Source organism: Pagrus pagrus (assembly GCF_965226575.1).
Source record: "Pagrus pagrus genome assembly, chromosome: 8".
NCBI classification, from domain to species: domain Eukaryota; kingdom Metazoa; phylum Chordata; class Actinopteri; order Spariformes; family Sparidae; genus Pagrus; species Pagrus pagrus.
In genome coordinates this window covers 9,755,808-9,771,962 of record NC_140192.1, presented here as the reverse complement: position 1 = coordinate 9,771,962, position 16,155 = coordinate 9,755,808, and the positions used below count along the sequence as shown (strand labels likewise).

Genomic DNA, 16,155 nt, shown 5'->3' with positions numbered 1-16,155 from the left:
TTAACTGGTACAATAATACAAACACAAAAACGTCGGATGAGGGAGAGGGGAAGAGAGAGAGGAGGAGGGAGAGAGAGGAGAGCCAGAGCAGAGGGAGGGTGAGAGAGAGAGAGGGAGAGAAGAGAGAGAGGGAGAGCCAGAGCAGAGGGAGGGTGAGAGAGAGAGAGGGAGAGAAGAGAGAGAGGGAGAGCCAGAGCAGAGGGAGGGTGAGAGAGAGAGAGGGAGAGAAGAGGGAGAGCCAGAGCAGAGGGAGGGTGAGAGAGAGAGAAAAGAGAGAGGAGAGAGAGAGGGAGAGGAGAGAGAGAGCCTCCTCTGCTCCCGTGTCGTCGCTCGCTCAGACTCTCAGAGGAGGCTGCGATGGAGACAGGATGAAACTGACGGGCTGCTGTTCGGAGGAAAGTGCCCCTGGGGTGTCGTTACCTGGCGGCTTTCCGGGGTGTTTCATTACCAGAAGCATTTATCTGAGGAAAAAGGAGGAGTGTGTAACAATTCTGCCGATGCCTGAGGATTATGGACCATTACAATAACGACCGGCTGTGTGTAACGGTTTGGATAACTGCCCGTGTACTCTTTCTTCTTCTTCTTCTTCTTCGTGGTCTTCTTTGTATTTACTGTAGCTTAATTTTTTTTTTTTTCTCAACCGCAGTCACGTTGGACGTTTTCCCACAAAATGTTGAATTTAGCGCTCTCCAGACGTGAGGGATATTCGCGGCACGTCATGTTTTGGTCGCCGGACACGGAGGTGTAAAGGCGAACCGACCTGTGGACGGGCTTCGTTTCGCAGACAGTATGATCCGATATTTTGACATAACGGTTATTTTTTGTGTTACGCTCTATTGCGCATGCCTGGTGGTAGATACAGAACGCTGCCCGACGCCACTTCGCTCCGTCCTGGCCGTGATGTAGGAGCAAAAAAAAAAAAAAAAAAAAGTGACGGGAGCGGAGGACTAAAATAATGCGTTGGCAAAGTGGCAGCAGCGTGTCGACAAAAGGATTTGACTTGAGATCCTTCGCGAAATAGATTGTGCCACAAACCGAAGAATGTCAGGGACACCAAATGCGGACGCTGAAGGAGTAGTCTCCAAAGTACAAGTGAAAAAGGAGATCAAGACAATCGTGGAGAATTTGGAAACCATCCTGGGAGACCTCAAGGATGTTGCTAAAGAACTTAAAGAGGTAAATGAACAGGAAACCGCACCACACACAAGCACTAGACTGCCTGGTGTAATGTCATTTCTGCTGGGTTGTTGGTATGTGATCTATGTGTGAGAGGACATGGGAGGCTGATGTCCACCTCACTGGGGCCTGGAGAAAGGCTATGACACACAAGCATTCACACACACACACACACACACATATACACATGCACACACCCCTGTCCACTAATGTATGTGATTATTATCTCCAACATGAGAGAGAGCAAGAGAGAGAGAGAGGGGAGGATGTGGGGTGTGAAATGACAGGACACTGGACAGCTCCCTTGCCCAGACTCACAGGCTTCAATGAAAGTGAGAAAAATGTAATCACAATTAATATTTAATGGACAAGTTGGTACAACCAGGAAGACGCGTTTGCATTGCATTTCATCATCTTAATGGTGACTGTTGTTTGGTGTGAATTACCTCCATCTCTCTCAATCTTCTACTGGTGGTTCCCCTAATTTCTTTTCTATCCTCATCTTTCTTTGTCTTGTCATTGTCTTTTACCACATGGCTGTATTTATCTCAGCCACTCATCTTTATTCTTGTCCCTATCTTGTTGCTTTTTGACTTGCTTCTCTCCACAGTGTCTTTGTCTAAATTGAAAACTCTCAGAGCTGTCTGTTTGGCCATTCAATCCTCAGTGATGCAGAGGCAGGGGTGTTGAATTGGAGTCGGAGGGGGCGTCTTTGAAGGATTCAGGCATTATGTGAATTTTCAATGTCTTTATTTACAGCAAGTTGTTCTCATAGAGCAGAGTGTACCGAGCAGAGACGTATTTTCTTTCATTTTCTTTAAATCAGTGATTGCTCTAACGTCAGTCACTAAATCCCATGCCGCCTCCTCAGTTGTAATAACCTGCAGTCTTAGCTGCCGTTATGTTTACATTCCTCTACTGGCCATACACCAGACATCCGACCCCCCTGTGCTGAACCTTCCGCCCTAACATGACAGCCTGTCATTCTAATAAAACCCTATTGCGTACAGCCTCTGGTTCCTACATTATGGATGGGTAGTCGACGCAGCATCTGTCTCTTTCTGCATCTCTGCTCCCCTCATTCTTTTTCTGCAACTTGAGCTGATTTAGACTACTTTTGTGTCTTTCAGCAGTTTACAATGTCTCACAGCAGGCTCCAGAGATAAATGAGAACAAGAAAGCATTGTAGTCCGTCTTTTGTAATTTTCTTTGTGATGTGCCCTCTTTCTTTTTCTTTCTTTCTTTCTTTCATTCTATCTTTTTTATTTTGCTCGCAGGAAAACTGTGTAGAGGATCAGTTATTCTGACACCACACACACTAAACATATACCTCGAGGGGGTGTTACTATCAAAGCCAGTGTTTGGGGTATAATCCATTTGAAATGCAGTTATCTGTTATAACTCACAGACAGGGCTGGAACCGAGCCTGGCTCTGAGGGGTGACCCTGCCCAGATGCTTGGCACAGGCGCTGACGCTGCCTGGCCTACAGCACAGGCTGCACACTGGGATACTGGTATTACCTCCTGTGTGTGTCCCAACAAATCATCCATTAAAAGACGGCATGGAGAGTTTAGCTCCATTGCCTCTTTTTGCCCTAGCCTTATATCTTTCTCTTTATCTCTCCCTCTCAGTCACTCTTTGTTTCTCTCCTCACCTCTCTCTCCTCATTGCTCCTTAAGCCACCGTTTGGACTGGCATTTGATGATATCTGAGGTATTTTTTTACAGTGGGCTAATGCACTGAGTACCCTGATATGAGTATAACTAATTCAGGAAATTAACATAATCACAATGTCATTATTCTAATTATTTTATGATTGCTTTTACAGGTAATTTCAAGTGTCTCATCTGTGATAATATGAACTTAGGTGTGCTCAGCTCAACTTGAATAAGCCTTTCTTTGGACTCACTGCTGGAGCCTCAAATAGTGAGGCAGCCAGTAATAAAATGTCCAACATCGCGCTTCAGTTCTGGGCATTGAAGCAATAATAACCGCAGGAAGAGAACCAGGAGGGAACTCGTCTCCAAAGGGAATGTTTTTGGAAGGACCTGGATGAAGAACATGGACATTTTTATCACTTGAATATCAGCTATTAGTTCCCAGCAGATTTTAGCACCATGTCTATTCTGTTTGTTGAACGGCCTTTTTAAAATGTAATCCCCATGGGAGGGGGATTTGGGGCTGGCTTTGAAGGCAGAGTGGTGGAGAAAAGCGCTGGAAGGGGTGCATACAGCCTCAGTCTGTGCCCAACATGGCCTCATTCAATTCAAGGTGCTGTATTGCCTCCATTTTTCTCAAGTCAAACTATTCAAAATGTTCCCAGATGAAGGGTCTACCTGTGGCAGATGCACCTGCCCTCTTTAGCACACTCATTCTGGCAATGTCCTAATCTGTCCCCTTATTGGAGTTTAATCTTCAAAACACTGTCTGGTATTTTCAAAATGGTATTAATATGGTAGCCATTTTGGCATACTGGGGGTGAATAATAACAATCTTTCTGGAACTTGATTTACAATAACAAAATGTGTCATGAGCGTAGAGATTGATCCTTCTCCACTGGAAGACTACTCAGTCCCTCGATGGCTGAGGGAGATGATGCAGCATCTAAACCTTATGGCTGTGAAGCATCTAAATCTGCTGAAAATATAACAGAAGAAGAAGAAGACTTAAGTCTCCTCTGATATTGGTGATTACATGAGGCATTTTTATTCAGATTGGTCTTTTAGTCTCATAATTTGGCTCCATGTAAACGCAGCTAATGAGATAAGATTTGTGCAACTGCCCGTTTGTCAACAATATGTTTTTCTTTTACTCTTGTTGTGGGGCTGTCCTGTATGTTCAACAGAAGCCAATATAAATATGTAAAAAGAAAACGTAATCCCACATTATACAGGCCCCTTTTGCAACATTTATGTGTACATGCAAGGGCACTGTCCTCGCACTACTGACATAAATGTTCGGGAGACTAACTATGACCAAGTGCATGCTTTTAGAGAGGCTTTTGGCAATGTATGTCACTGTCAGCCGGTACAGTAAGAATATATGCACGTCTCTAGGATATGTATCATGCGTATGTTTTATGTATTGTCATCTTCTGCTGCTGTGTCCTTACAACTATTTCCAGTATTGCTTGTTGCCTTTAGATTGCCAACAAACCAAACATTGGCTCCAACAGTTCAGGCTATGAAAAAGAAATTCTTCTTGGACAACGTAGGATCTAAATATATACTAGATTCCTGGGACAAAATCTTACCAATCAGAAATTCTGTGCCATTTTCTCTTTATTATATTCATTTTCTTTATAGTACCCCTTTATAATCATGATCTGCAGTCTACTATATTCATACATAATCTTACAGTTCAAGATTCCTTTCCAGAGCAATATTCACAGGGTATTGTTATAGTGTATTTCACAGTGCAGTCTCCGCTTCCACCCTAGCACACTGTACATTATTGCACCACTTCAACTGATAGAGTGTTTGCTCTTTCATATTGTGTTGAGAGTGGATTTCTGATGTGATCTTTTTGAAATACATTTATTTTTTGTCTTTGTCTTCCTTTCTTCCTGTCATACCACAGTTGCTCGCTTGAAATTAATTCATGCCATGATGAATTGTTTCCTGTGCTGTTGTTGAGATTTATGACACTTTTGTCAGCAGAAATGGATCTTCCCTCTCGTACACTTTCTGATCATCCATGTCGGGTTAGTTGTACTTGTTTTTCGGGATATTTTTTAAAGATTCTTATCAATCTTGACTTTCTCAATGTCAGCAAGCATTTGTGCTGATTTTCCCCAATAGAAGCCTGAAAGTTTATTGATTTTCACATCTGCCTCCTTTTCTCTTTGCTATATCCCTGTGTTTTCTATATTTTATATATCTAGAGGTTTTTAATGTTTACATTCCATTCCAACTCTGTTTTTGTATCATAAATGATTAAATTTGTGTCTTGACTTACAGCACATGATTGGTATTGTTACTCCTCTTGGTTCAGATGGTGCATCATGGGATTGTTGTAGTATATCACTTAAGTCAAAGTCTGGCAGGCTCATGGGCGTTCCCATAAATTGTAGCGACATTTCTTTTCTCCCTGGAGTGGTTGTCCTGGAGATATCTCAGTCAATCTTGAATCTCATTCATCAATCTCTTATATCAAAGTGTATCTTCTTTAAATTTTATACAGTGAGTTTTTCAATTCATTAATTTAGAAGTTGAGGAGATAAGGCATCAGCTCATTACATGAACTGTCCTTTTTTCCCTCCAATCTACATCATCATTCTTTTCCCAGTCACCAGTGTTATTGATATTTCATCCTCTTCTGCTCTTGTTAATTATTCCTGACCTCAGCTGTCACAGTGACCCTTTCTCTTCTTGTCACCAGGTTGTCCATGACATTGACACCCTGACTGGTGACCTGCAATTGGAGGAGGACGGAATGACGGACAGCTCTAAGACGGACACGCTCAACTCCAGCTCGAGCTCCACCACCACCACCACCGCTTCCAGCCTGGAGAAGATGAAGCTCTTCCCCGAGGACTGCATCTTCAAAATACCTGCAACCATCGCCCCGGCCCCTATCAACCCTCCTTCAGTCCTGACTGTGCTCAAGAAACCCCACCCTCCCCTTCCACCACCTAGACTCACCCCGCTGAGAGCCGAGGATCACAACATTAAGAATCTGCCTCATCCAACATTAGTGTTATCAGGGAATATATCCAAGGCCAGCGGGTCTCTAATGAGGAATGGCGGGGTTTTTCCACTGAAACCAAACAGGGATTTATTCTCCTCCACGCCGTGTTTCATTTCCAGCGACGGGGGGATCCCTGAGTCGGGCCTTGTTCCTACATTACCCAGACCCATGCCTCTTCTCCGCCATGAAAAGAACAAATGCCCCAAGGACCCTGGCAGGGAGTCCCGTGAGAGGGAGCGTGTCCGTTTCAGTGAGAAAGTCCAGTACCACGGCTACTGCCCCGACTGTGACCTCCAATACGATGTAGACGACACAGAACTGCACCTGCAGGCTGAGCTTAATGACTTGAGGCTCAGCCCTGTGCATTGCTGCTCTTCCTCCTCCCCTCCTCTTCCTCATACTCTTCCTCATGAACTAATGTTGGAAAACGGCGGCCTCTCAGTCAGCCACAGTTTCCCGCCGACATCGAACACTCCTCCGCCTTTTGTGCCTCCTCACCCGCCTTCCCACAAGCCCCAGAAAACGATCCTACGCAAATCAACAACTACCACGGTTTGACGCCGAACCCCTCACTCTGTCTTACTTAAACGTTCTTGAATCATTCATAGTGTTTTCTAGTTTATGAGCGCTTTCTACTCCAGCTGAACTTTGGATTATCCAAACAGAGAGAGAGGAAGGGCTGGGAAATAGGAAACAAAAGGATGGATATAGTGAGTGGAACACAGAGAGAGGCATTGCCACGGGCGCTGAGGAGTACACAGAGAGATCAGGAAGAAGCGGTGAGTGTTTGTGCATGTATGAGTTTGTTTGTAAGGAAGAGAAAGGGAGGAAGAAAGAGAGTAATTGCATGTGTGCACTGACGCATATCTGTGAGTCTGCAAACAAGTTTATTTGTTTATGTGCTGTATGTTCATATGTGTGTATATATGTGGGTAGACACGTAGGCGTATGTGTTGATGTTGTGAGCATTGAGTGAAAAATGTACAGGGACTTTAAAAATTTCACGAAAGACTGCTGACAACGCTAAAACTAAATTGTATCTGTGTCTTTGTGGACGCTCTTGGTACTAACGAGTCTCAAACTCAGGAAGTTCTTTCAGAGAGGGGCTCTAATTAATTCATGTCCTTCTGGATGAAACAAGAAAACCCGCTTCCCTTAGATTTCATCCAAAGCCCTAAAGTTCTTCCCATACACTGACACCTCCAGCTAACTCTCCACCACAGAGACATATGTATGAATAAAGGCTATAATAGGATAAAAGTCACTGCAGTGCAGACAGGTAGTGGCATCTACAGTATATACCTTCACACAAGCATGCCTAGAAGAAAAAGTAGGGCTGAGAGACAGACAATGGAGTCTATACTTCCTCTCCCCTCATCACCTCTTGTCTCTACAAGTCCCATTTTGCTGACATGTCAGACTGTGGGAGTGAAAGAGGGGAGAGAGTATGTGAGCAGAGTGACATGGTGGGCTGCTGAAGAGAGACAAGTCCTCGATGACAAAACTGCCATTTTGATTTGTGTCTACTGATAAATTCTAACTGCAAAATCTTGAATTTTATTTCACATATATCATGTTTTTAGACCCCCACTATCCCTCACTGTGATATCTGTGAGACTAGATGGACTGAAAGCTAATCAATTCTGCTCCTGAGCAGAGAGAATCAGGCAGAAAATATGTTGGGGTTTATTTCCATAAAGGACTGTAGATCAGCAGTAATATAATACCAGCTCAGTCTCTGAGCAATTGATAGTCTCCACTTTATTAGCTTTTATTAAGAAGCATATGTAATAAAGCCTTGCCTAAGACACGTCTTAAAATCATTTTCAATCCGAGTGTCGAGGAATTTTGTGCGTGTCTCTGCCCACGTCTGTGTGTGTGTGTGTGTGTGTGTGTGCATAGGTGTGTGTGAAAGCACATGTCAGTTTGGCAGACTTGGGGAGACAGCATACCCTGGAGTTGGATGAGAATAGTAGCACCTTCCTCCTAGCGATGCCCTTAATTAGCCGGATTAGACTACTGGAGATAGCAGCACAGCCTCAGATAGCCTTTGTACCAACATAAGCCTTGGAGCCTGAACTTCTGCTGCACATATTTTTCCTGGTAAACAGAGAGAGAGGACAAGCTGACAAAGAGAAAGGCGAGAGACAATTACGTGTGCTTAGGTGGCAGGATGTTATATGAACGGTGCATTTCATATGTATCTCATATGTGCGTGTTTAGGCTTGTAGGGGAGGTTAAAGCAAAATAGGGGTATGAAATAGCACACTGATGACTAAATCCAATGCATGACCTTGCTGGCCTCACAAATCTAAAATCAACGTCTGGATTAGGGATCAGTTGATATTCAGCCATGAGAAAAATGGATAAGAGTGAGAGAGTGGGGGCTGAGGATAAAGAGGGGGAGAGTGAATGTGTGGGTCTGAGAGAAAGAGAGGGAAACGAGAGCATGTGCGATGGAGAGAGGCAGAGAGAGAGACGGTGAAAGAAAGAAGACACAGTAATGCTGTGAGGGCCGCTGATGCTGTTTTGGCTGTATTGTGTCTGCCGCTATGCAGGAGTGTATGTGTACGCATGTTGGTCCCGAAGATGATTGCCCTCAGTGTAGAACATTCACTGTATTTACCTTTTGTTAATGGATCGTAATGAGTCTGGCAGCAGCATGCTCACACACACGGGCACACACACACACATACACACAGATACATATTCAGGCTGAACGAGCAGTGTGCTACAGAATGGAGTACTGCCAGTATCATCAAAAGATGCAGCTCATATGGGATTTTGTTACTGTAGCACCGCCCATCTAATGCATTAATCAATGAACAGAGGAAATTGACACGGTGGACTGGGACGTGCTTTTTCCGTGTTTGCGTTTCTTTTCTCTTTTTGACCCTTACTATGGATGTATGGATACGATGTATAAATACATTTAAACACATAATCCCCGTTTCATTAGCATTAACACCAGTGTCCTCTTGGTAACCAGTGTTTTTGAGTTTTTATTTAAATTATGAATCAAAAGTGTTTGCTCTTCAATGCTTTTCCACGCCAAGTTAAATCTGCTTTTTTAAATATATTGAATTTTTTTGAGCAGTCACAACATCACTAAGGCAAACTGACCTTTCTGCACAGGCTACAACTCAGAGATGAGGAGCAGAGCTGTTACACCAAACTGATGTTTGTTCACTTTCCGAGCTATTCACCAAATTTCTCTTTTCCAACTCATAGTAGGGATTTATTACCTTTGACCTTTACCTTTACCATTCCTCAACTCACCATAAGAAATATAGGATAAACATATTTTGCTAAAAAGCACTTTTTGAAGTTAATTGAATGGGCTCTATGTGAGGGGGATCATAACGTGACGCTTAATCAAAACCTTCCCCATCTCTCTCGGTTGTCTAAACAAGCCTGTGGATGATTTGTTGAAGTAGTTCAATGCTGCTGGATTGTGGATTTCTTTGTGAGGGACTCAGGTTGGATTTTCTGTGACAGCAGGATGATGTGACATTCACGAATAACTTGTCTCAGTGCCTCTCTCTACCACTAACAGAGAGCAGCAGTAACTAACGTTAGTTTAAGAGTTCTCAAATGTGAAATATTTTCCAAACACTAACACTAGCACTTTGCCAAAATAAAAGAAAAGGAGTTGTAAATCAGAAAGATAATCTCTTGCCAGATGGCCTAGACACTATATTCTTATTTGAAGGGATGCATGTTAAATATCAGACCTATGAATTGGCGGCTATTTATCGGTATCGGTGAAATTCTTGCCGATAAATAGCACCAAATAATATGAAGCCAAATTGCGTTCATTGGCTTTACAAGAGAATACAGTAGGTAGCTGTTTAAACCCTGAAAGTTGTTTTGTGACTAATAAACACAGATGAAGGTGAAGAAGAAGAAGAAGAAGAAAAGGAAGAGCCAAACATTTTGTCATCAGTGGTGACACTTTTTGCAGTTTGACTGGAAACATGATAGTAATGTGCAAAACATGTTCCACAATGGTTCAGAGAGGAGGGAACATTTCATTAGAGCTATGGAATATGAAAACATCAATCTTTGCTCAATACGTCGGGCCTTTCTTCCACTCAGGCATGAATAACTACAGGTTATGGACCTCTTTTTAAAATACAAAAATGGGAAATTATTGAAGTTATCGGTTTAGGCTGAAAAAAATCCATATCATGCACCCCAACGTATTTCGATGCTGTCGGTCTGCACTCAAAAGTATTGAGGTTTCCTACTCAGGCTTAATGTCAAGTCATAGCCTCCCACTATCCCATATCTCCCATGTTCTCTTACTATGCTGTCAAAATGTATTTTAAAATATTTATTAAAGTCATTATTTTACATGAATCCGGTTAAATATTTACCAGCTACCTCAGGTTTGTGGAGAGTGTGAAGTGATGGAAAGACATAAATATTCATGCATTAAAGTTCACAGTGGGAGAAACAGTTTTGACATTTGTGTGGACTCATCGTTCATTGTTTAATACATAGGTCCATGACTTGTTATCAGATTGTCCTCGTAACACAGAAACCACTGCTCCTCTGACCATGAGTGTAGGAGTTCTTCACTGTTTTTGTAAATGGCTATCTGAGCTCCAGTGCTCCAGGCTCGGGGATGAAGTTGTAATGGGCAGGGAGGAGGTGGATCTTCACCGCCTCCATCATGAGTCAGGACTGACTCAACTGTACTGACCTACTCCCTACAGCTCACAGCTCCATAGCCCACCTCTCTCTCTCTTTCTCCCTCTCTCTCTCTCTCTCTCTCACTCTGTCTTCATTTCTTTCTTCCTCTCCCCTCGGATGATGCTTCACTCCCACTCGGCAGCAGCTGTATGCATAACAATCTCTCCGTGCACATGTATCTCTATATACATGTGGGTGGGGTATCTATTATTAAAACATATCTGACACTTTGTACAGCAGACTCATTTGGCAGGATGTCCATTTGTATGTTTGATCAAAAAGTTCCCCCGACTGTTTCTTTCCTGAGCTGCAGCAGCCTGCTGCCTTCCTTCGCTTCTTACCTTTGAATTACAAATGATAAAATCGTTGCCTGCTTGTTATGCATCTGCTAATGACATGTACAGTAGCTCCTCCATTTAATGGTTTTGTGTAACATACGTCACTAGTGCGACACCTCATTTTATTCAGGTTAATAAGTAGACCTGCTGCCTCCATAATAGATTACAATCTCATAGCACTGACTGGTTAGATTGTATTTGTAAAGGTAAACCTGTTACTCTGATAACACAATTGTCATATGTGTGCTTATAGTACTTCTACTGGCTGTATTGCCTTCATTCCGCTTTCCAACCTGGCAAGTGCACCGTGTGCAATAAAACCCAATAAATGTGTCAGAGTGAGACACACATTTTGCCAGTGAATATTAATTAGCTGTTGTTTCTCTGTCTGATTGTTGGTGGTGATAGTCTGCCAAGAGACACAGTTGTCTATTTGCATGCATCATTTACTTTGATTTTTGCTCCCCTCAAACGGTCGCATTTCATCATGATCACTCAAAATGAAAACGTTATGAGGAAAGCATTAAATAAAATGAAAACCCAAATAACTGGAGCTGCTTGCCAGAGGCATTACATCCATAATGGAGATACTGTATGCAAAGTTCATTATGATACAAAATATACATGACCTACATTGCCAAACTTGAGAGCATTCATAAGTAAATCTGGTGCATATTGGGCATGGATACTGGCTCGTCTTGGTGTTTCTTTATATGTGACTCAGACAAAGTCATGATGTGGGAAAATTGAGTGGGCATGTGTGTCCTGGTTGAAAAAGCATGTGCACACTCATACATACATTTTAATATTAAGGGAATTAAAGGTGTACAGGATTGGAAAAAGGCACACATGAATACACGCAGCTATGAGGGCTTGAGATGGCTCAGTGCAACTAAGAAAGCAATGGGGGCGAAGCAAACTTAATCAGAAGATTTCACGCTGCTTTGGAGATTGTTAAAAGTAAGAGGCATCAGCTGCACCTTATGCAGGGAAGGTGCACAATATCTCAACAACAGGATCAGATTTGTAAGAGCCAAGATGACCCAGATGGGGCCCTCTGCTCATTGAACCACTTGAGGAAGGCACTCTGGAAAAAATTGCAGCTATTTAAGGAGAGCGACAGAGCTAGGCAATTGTCTTTTCCACAAAAGGGAACCCTCTTTAATCCATGGAGGGAAATGTGCTAGGCGGCTCGGTCCTTTTAACTTTGATGACTTTGTGTATGAGCATCTGGGTGTTTGTGTGTGGGCAGTGATACCTTGGTGTATTTTCATTTTGCTCCGTGTGAAGCGAGTGTTACTGTTGTGACTGCTGTGTCAAGTGACTCTCCTCTGTGCAGTCAGATATTCACGCTAATGTGTTTCCTCTTTTTCCTCTGCAGGGCCCATTGAGACACTTGAGATACAAGTGGAAGAGATGCTTGTTTCGTACACTGATCGACCCCAGTTGATCAGCAAGCCTGAGTCGAGGCCAAGCATCAACTTTTTTTTTTTTTTCTACATAAAGCGCTAATGGCTCTCAACCACCAGGAGACGAGCTCATCCAAATTTATACTTTGACTTCTGAGCACTGAACGACCTCCAGGCACAGCTGTGCCAGCGCAATGTTACTGTGAAACTGGGGGATGATGAAGGGCAGCCACTGTATGTGCATGCATACAGATATGTACAGATGATTTATAGTTGTGGGGGTGATATTTTTGTTACATAGAAATAGTTGATTTAAAGTTTAGAATGCTGCTGAAACCCTATCATCAAAAAGTGAAGAGGCAAGTTTAGTTGAAGAGGAACACGATGGGGTGAAATGATGTCAGCCAGTATTTGATTGATGTCTTTATAGACTTTTGCTCTGTGCATACTCAGATGGAAATCAATAGCTCCACTCAACCGATGGAATTAGCCTTTTAAGAATTGTAATTGTTTGTGTCTGGAGAGCCCGACAGGTCTGCCCGCGAGCAAAATGCTGCTCTGCTGGACTGCAGATAAGGAGAAAAATTATATTATGTCAGTATGCACAATCACAGTGTATTTTTGGGGGGAAAGACTAATGGTTTGAAATGAATGATGATGTCGTCACTGATCTGTGTCCAGACATTAAGTTCATTGTATATCAAAATCTATGTGCTCAACTGGTGCCATGCAAGCTGTGTTTTTTTGTTTTGTTTTTCACGATGACATGCAGAGATGGAGTTAAGTGACGTAGCTACAGCTTTAAAGGATCCTCGAAGAAGTAATAATTTGCATCAAATTTTCTTTGTATACAAATATACATGTACATGTTTGATATCTATATATTTCAGGCATTTTTCTACAGAGACTTTAACATTTAAAGAGATGATATTTTTGATATTGTGTTAGATGACTGAGAGGCATTTTGATGAAAGCTGACATTCCCTCGAGGTACGTGTTTTTCAGCAGGGCATAGGCGGATGATGAGTCATTTATATATAGCAACAGGATGGCGTTTGTATGGATGGACAACAAGTGCTCAGTATTACCGCTTCAAGAAACTTTACAGAATGAGCTGAAGAAAATGTAAAGTGGAGAAGATGAAAGGCGTAAAACCAAATACCTAGTTGTGCTTTATCAGACGGGAGGCATGGGGCTGAATGAATGCATGACTGACTCTTCACTTTGTCCTGCCATCACTGTGTTTTTCTATGCATATCTGTGGAGAGGCTGTCTGTTGGTGGGTCCAACATGCAGGGTGCTCTGCTCTCCTGGAGTTAAGAAGTATTCCCTCTCATTTCCTCACATGATGTCCATCAGGTTGTTTCTGCAGCCACTATAAATCTGAAAAATCTCCTGGGATTTACCACATTGCTTAGACCAGGGGTCAGCAACCTTTATTACCAAAAGAGCCTTCTTGCCCAAAAAAATCTGACTGGAGCCGCAAAACATATTTGAGCCTTATGATGAAAGTAACACAGCCTAAAAAGTCTAAATTAGCCTATCGAGATTAATCAAATGAGCATTCATTAATGTTTTCACACCCGTGGCTACTCTGCACTGGGTTATTTAGGCTTATATGGTACTTGAACTTTGCATTTTCAGTACGATAATACCAATTATTGGTGCATCTATGAAAATATGAAACTAGCCTAAATAAAGAGAACTGAACTTTTTTGTTACTTTTATTGGGGGATAACCGGCGAAAAACAAAAGTGGACACAACTTTGCTTGTGGTAATGAATAAAATAAAAAAGTAGCTTTAAAAAAAAAAAAAAATTATAGGGGCAGCCAAGCTTTAAAAAAGTAACACTGAAAAGAACAAAGGCTAGTTTCAGTTTAATTTTGAATGAGATAATCCTCTTCTTTTTTATCCTCGGCCACATACAGCAATCAACCCTTGGGGCTGAGCATAAAACTAAGCGCTTTCAGCTCAGGGGTCATTAAATTCCTAGCTTGGACACAGGATGTAGGGGTGCTGAGGGGCCTGCAGCACCCCCTAAAACAAGGCATTATAAAAAACCTTCAATTAATTGTCCACATGATATAAAAACACGAAGCTTAATATAACTTGACAGTTCTCTTGTTAATCAGTCAAGTGGATGAACTACACTGCAGACTGGAGGTCTGTGTCAGACACAATGTTTTTTACCCAAGGAAAGAAATAACTTCATGTATAACATTTGCCGAATTTACAAGAAGACACAAATAATTTAGGATTTGTCATAAATAGTGTTTCACACAGTTTAAATTTCTCCTAACTCAATAGCACGCAAAATTAAGAGATTTTATAATGGAGGCTGGGGAATTTTTCTCCTTCATCTCCTTGCTATTCTAGACTGCAGTTGCTGTGTTGGCGTCCAAGTCTGCTTTGATGCAAAACATTTTCAAATTGTTAAAAATTCTTCTTAATAAATATTAGATATAAAGCTATCCATTGAAAGTAATAAAAAGTACGACTGTTGCACACGTTTACTACAACTTAATTATAGACTGACCTCTCAGCCCCCTGCAACTGTGACTGACTTCCAGCATCCCTGATTAATTGACAAAATCACAACTTGCTAGAACAGATGCTATTCTGTGTGTAGGCTGTTTTTACACACGTCGAATGTCAGAATCACTGGAGGCCTGCAACAATGATGATGTTAAAAAATAGCCATTATTTATTTTTTGTCAAAGCTACAGCGAGCCGCTGCAGGTTGCTGACCCCCGCCTTAGGCCAATGATTCATTGGTAATTAAAGAACAATAATATCAAAGTTTATTTATATAAAACCCAACAAATTGCTTTACCAGGAAACTTTTAAAGTAAAGAAACAGAGAATATAAAAGGAAAAATGTTAATATCTATAGGTGAATACATTTTCATTTGGCCCAATTAAAGGGTGAGAAATGTCCAAAAATCTTTGATACACACAGCCTCTCTTCACATCCAGACCGGAGGCGCCACACATGTAAACTCCACCTCTTTGTTCTCACTGGACACAGAGACTGAATTCATGACCAAACTCTGGATCAATCAAGAATCAGTTTTAAAGATGATTGGAACGTCTCAAAAAGCTGTCAGTGGTATTTTGTTGTGTGTGTCCTCAAACTGTTGGAAAATAACTTGTGAGAAGTAAACACTTTACACTTGATATCACTGTGTCAGTGTATATTTCATGGGCTGAAGAAGCATAAAAAGTGTTAATATTCATGTGTGTATTCTGTATTATGGACTGTGCTCTCATCATCACTGTGAACTGGGAGTCAAATGGAGGAAATTAAACCGACTGTAGGAGTATCACACTTCATCAAAATTGCCATAAAGCAGTGTGTGCAAATTTCTCAGAGAGAAAAATACATGAGATGGCATCGGAAGCTGCGACAGTTAATTGAAGATTAGTGTGACTAAAGACCATCGGCTGTCATCGGCAGAAGATACTCTCATGAATTCTTAGTGGCTTGTCATGGTCATACGCATTACAGCGCAGGCAAAAAGCCAGACGCTCAATGCCTTAGAGATGAAGGACGGGGTTACAGTGATAGTTAGTTTGTAACGTCACAAGTTCACATCCATGAACATGCTTGACTCACTGACTGACTCCAAGTAAAATGGCAGAAGAAGCGGTTGTCCTGGGCAACTGTTTGTAGCATAATGAATGTAAGGAAAGTCAATGTAAAATGTAGTCAATGCAGTATAAACAGACACTAAGCCTATATATTATATAATGGATGTACCTTAATCCTGTACAAACCTTCAGGCCACCGCAGATCCACTTGAACACTCCACTCAAAAGATATTATACAAAATACTTCAGCAT

General features: G+C 41.9%; 2 protein-coding genes across 4 annotated transcripts in view; one reads left to right on the top strand and one right to left on the bottom strand.

The window, feature by feature from the left end:
- The window catches only part of hsd17b4 (hydroxysteroid (17-beta) dehydrogenase 4), a 28,562-nt gene extending 28,052 nt beyond the window's left edge, over positions 1-510 (bottom strand). Inside the window, exon 1 of the mRNA XM_084359375.1 lies at positions 421-510. Within this exon, the coding sequence (XP_084215501.1) occupies positions 421-457 (37 nt within the window). The 5' untranslated portion in view covers positions 458-510. The remainder of the gene's footprint in view (positions 1-420) is intronic.
- On the top strand, positions 460-15,489 carry prr16 (proline rich 16; the record flags this gene model as incomplete). 3 transcript variants are annotated; one of them, XM_084359378.1, is made up of 3 exons in its annotated part: positions 460-536; positions 5,558-6,645; positions 12,284-15,489. In XM_084359378.1, one exon carries the CDS (start codon positions 5,612-5,614, stop codon positions 6,422-6,424), a length of 813 nt encoding a protein of 270 aa, XP_084215504.1. In that variant the 3' UTR covers positions 6,425-6,645; positions 12,284-15,489. The 3 variants fall into 3 exon arrangements, with proteins under 3 accessions (XP_084215504.1, XP_084215503.1, XP_084215502.1); XM_084359377.1 differs by having other exon boundaries at positions 464-546; XM_084359376.1 differs by lacking the exon at positions 460-536 and adding an exon at positions 1,042-1,176.
- Positions 15,490-16,155: the final 666 nt, after the last annotated feature.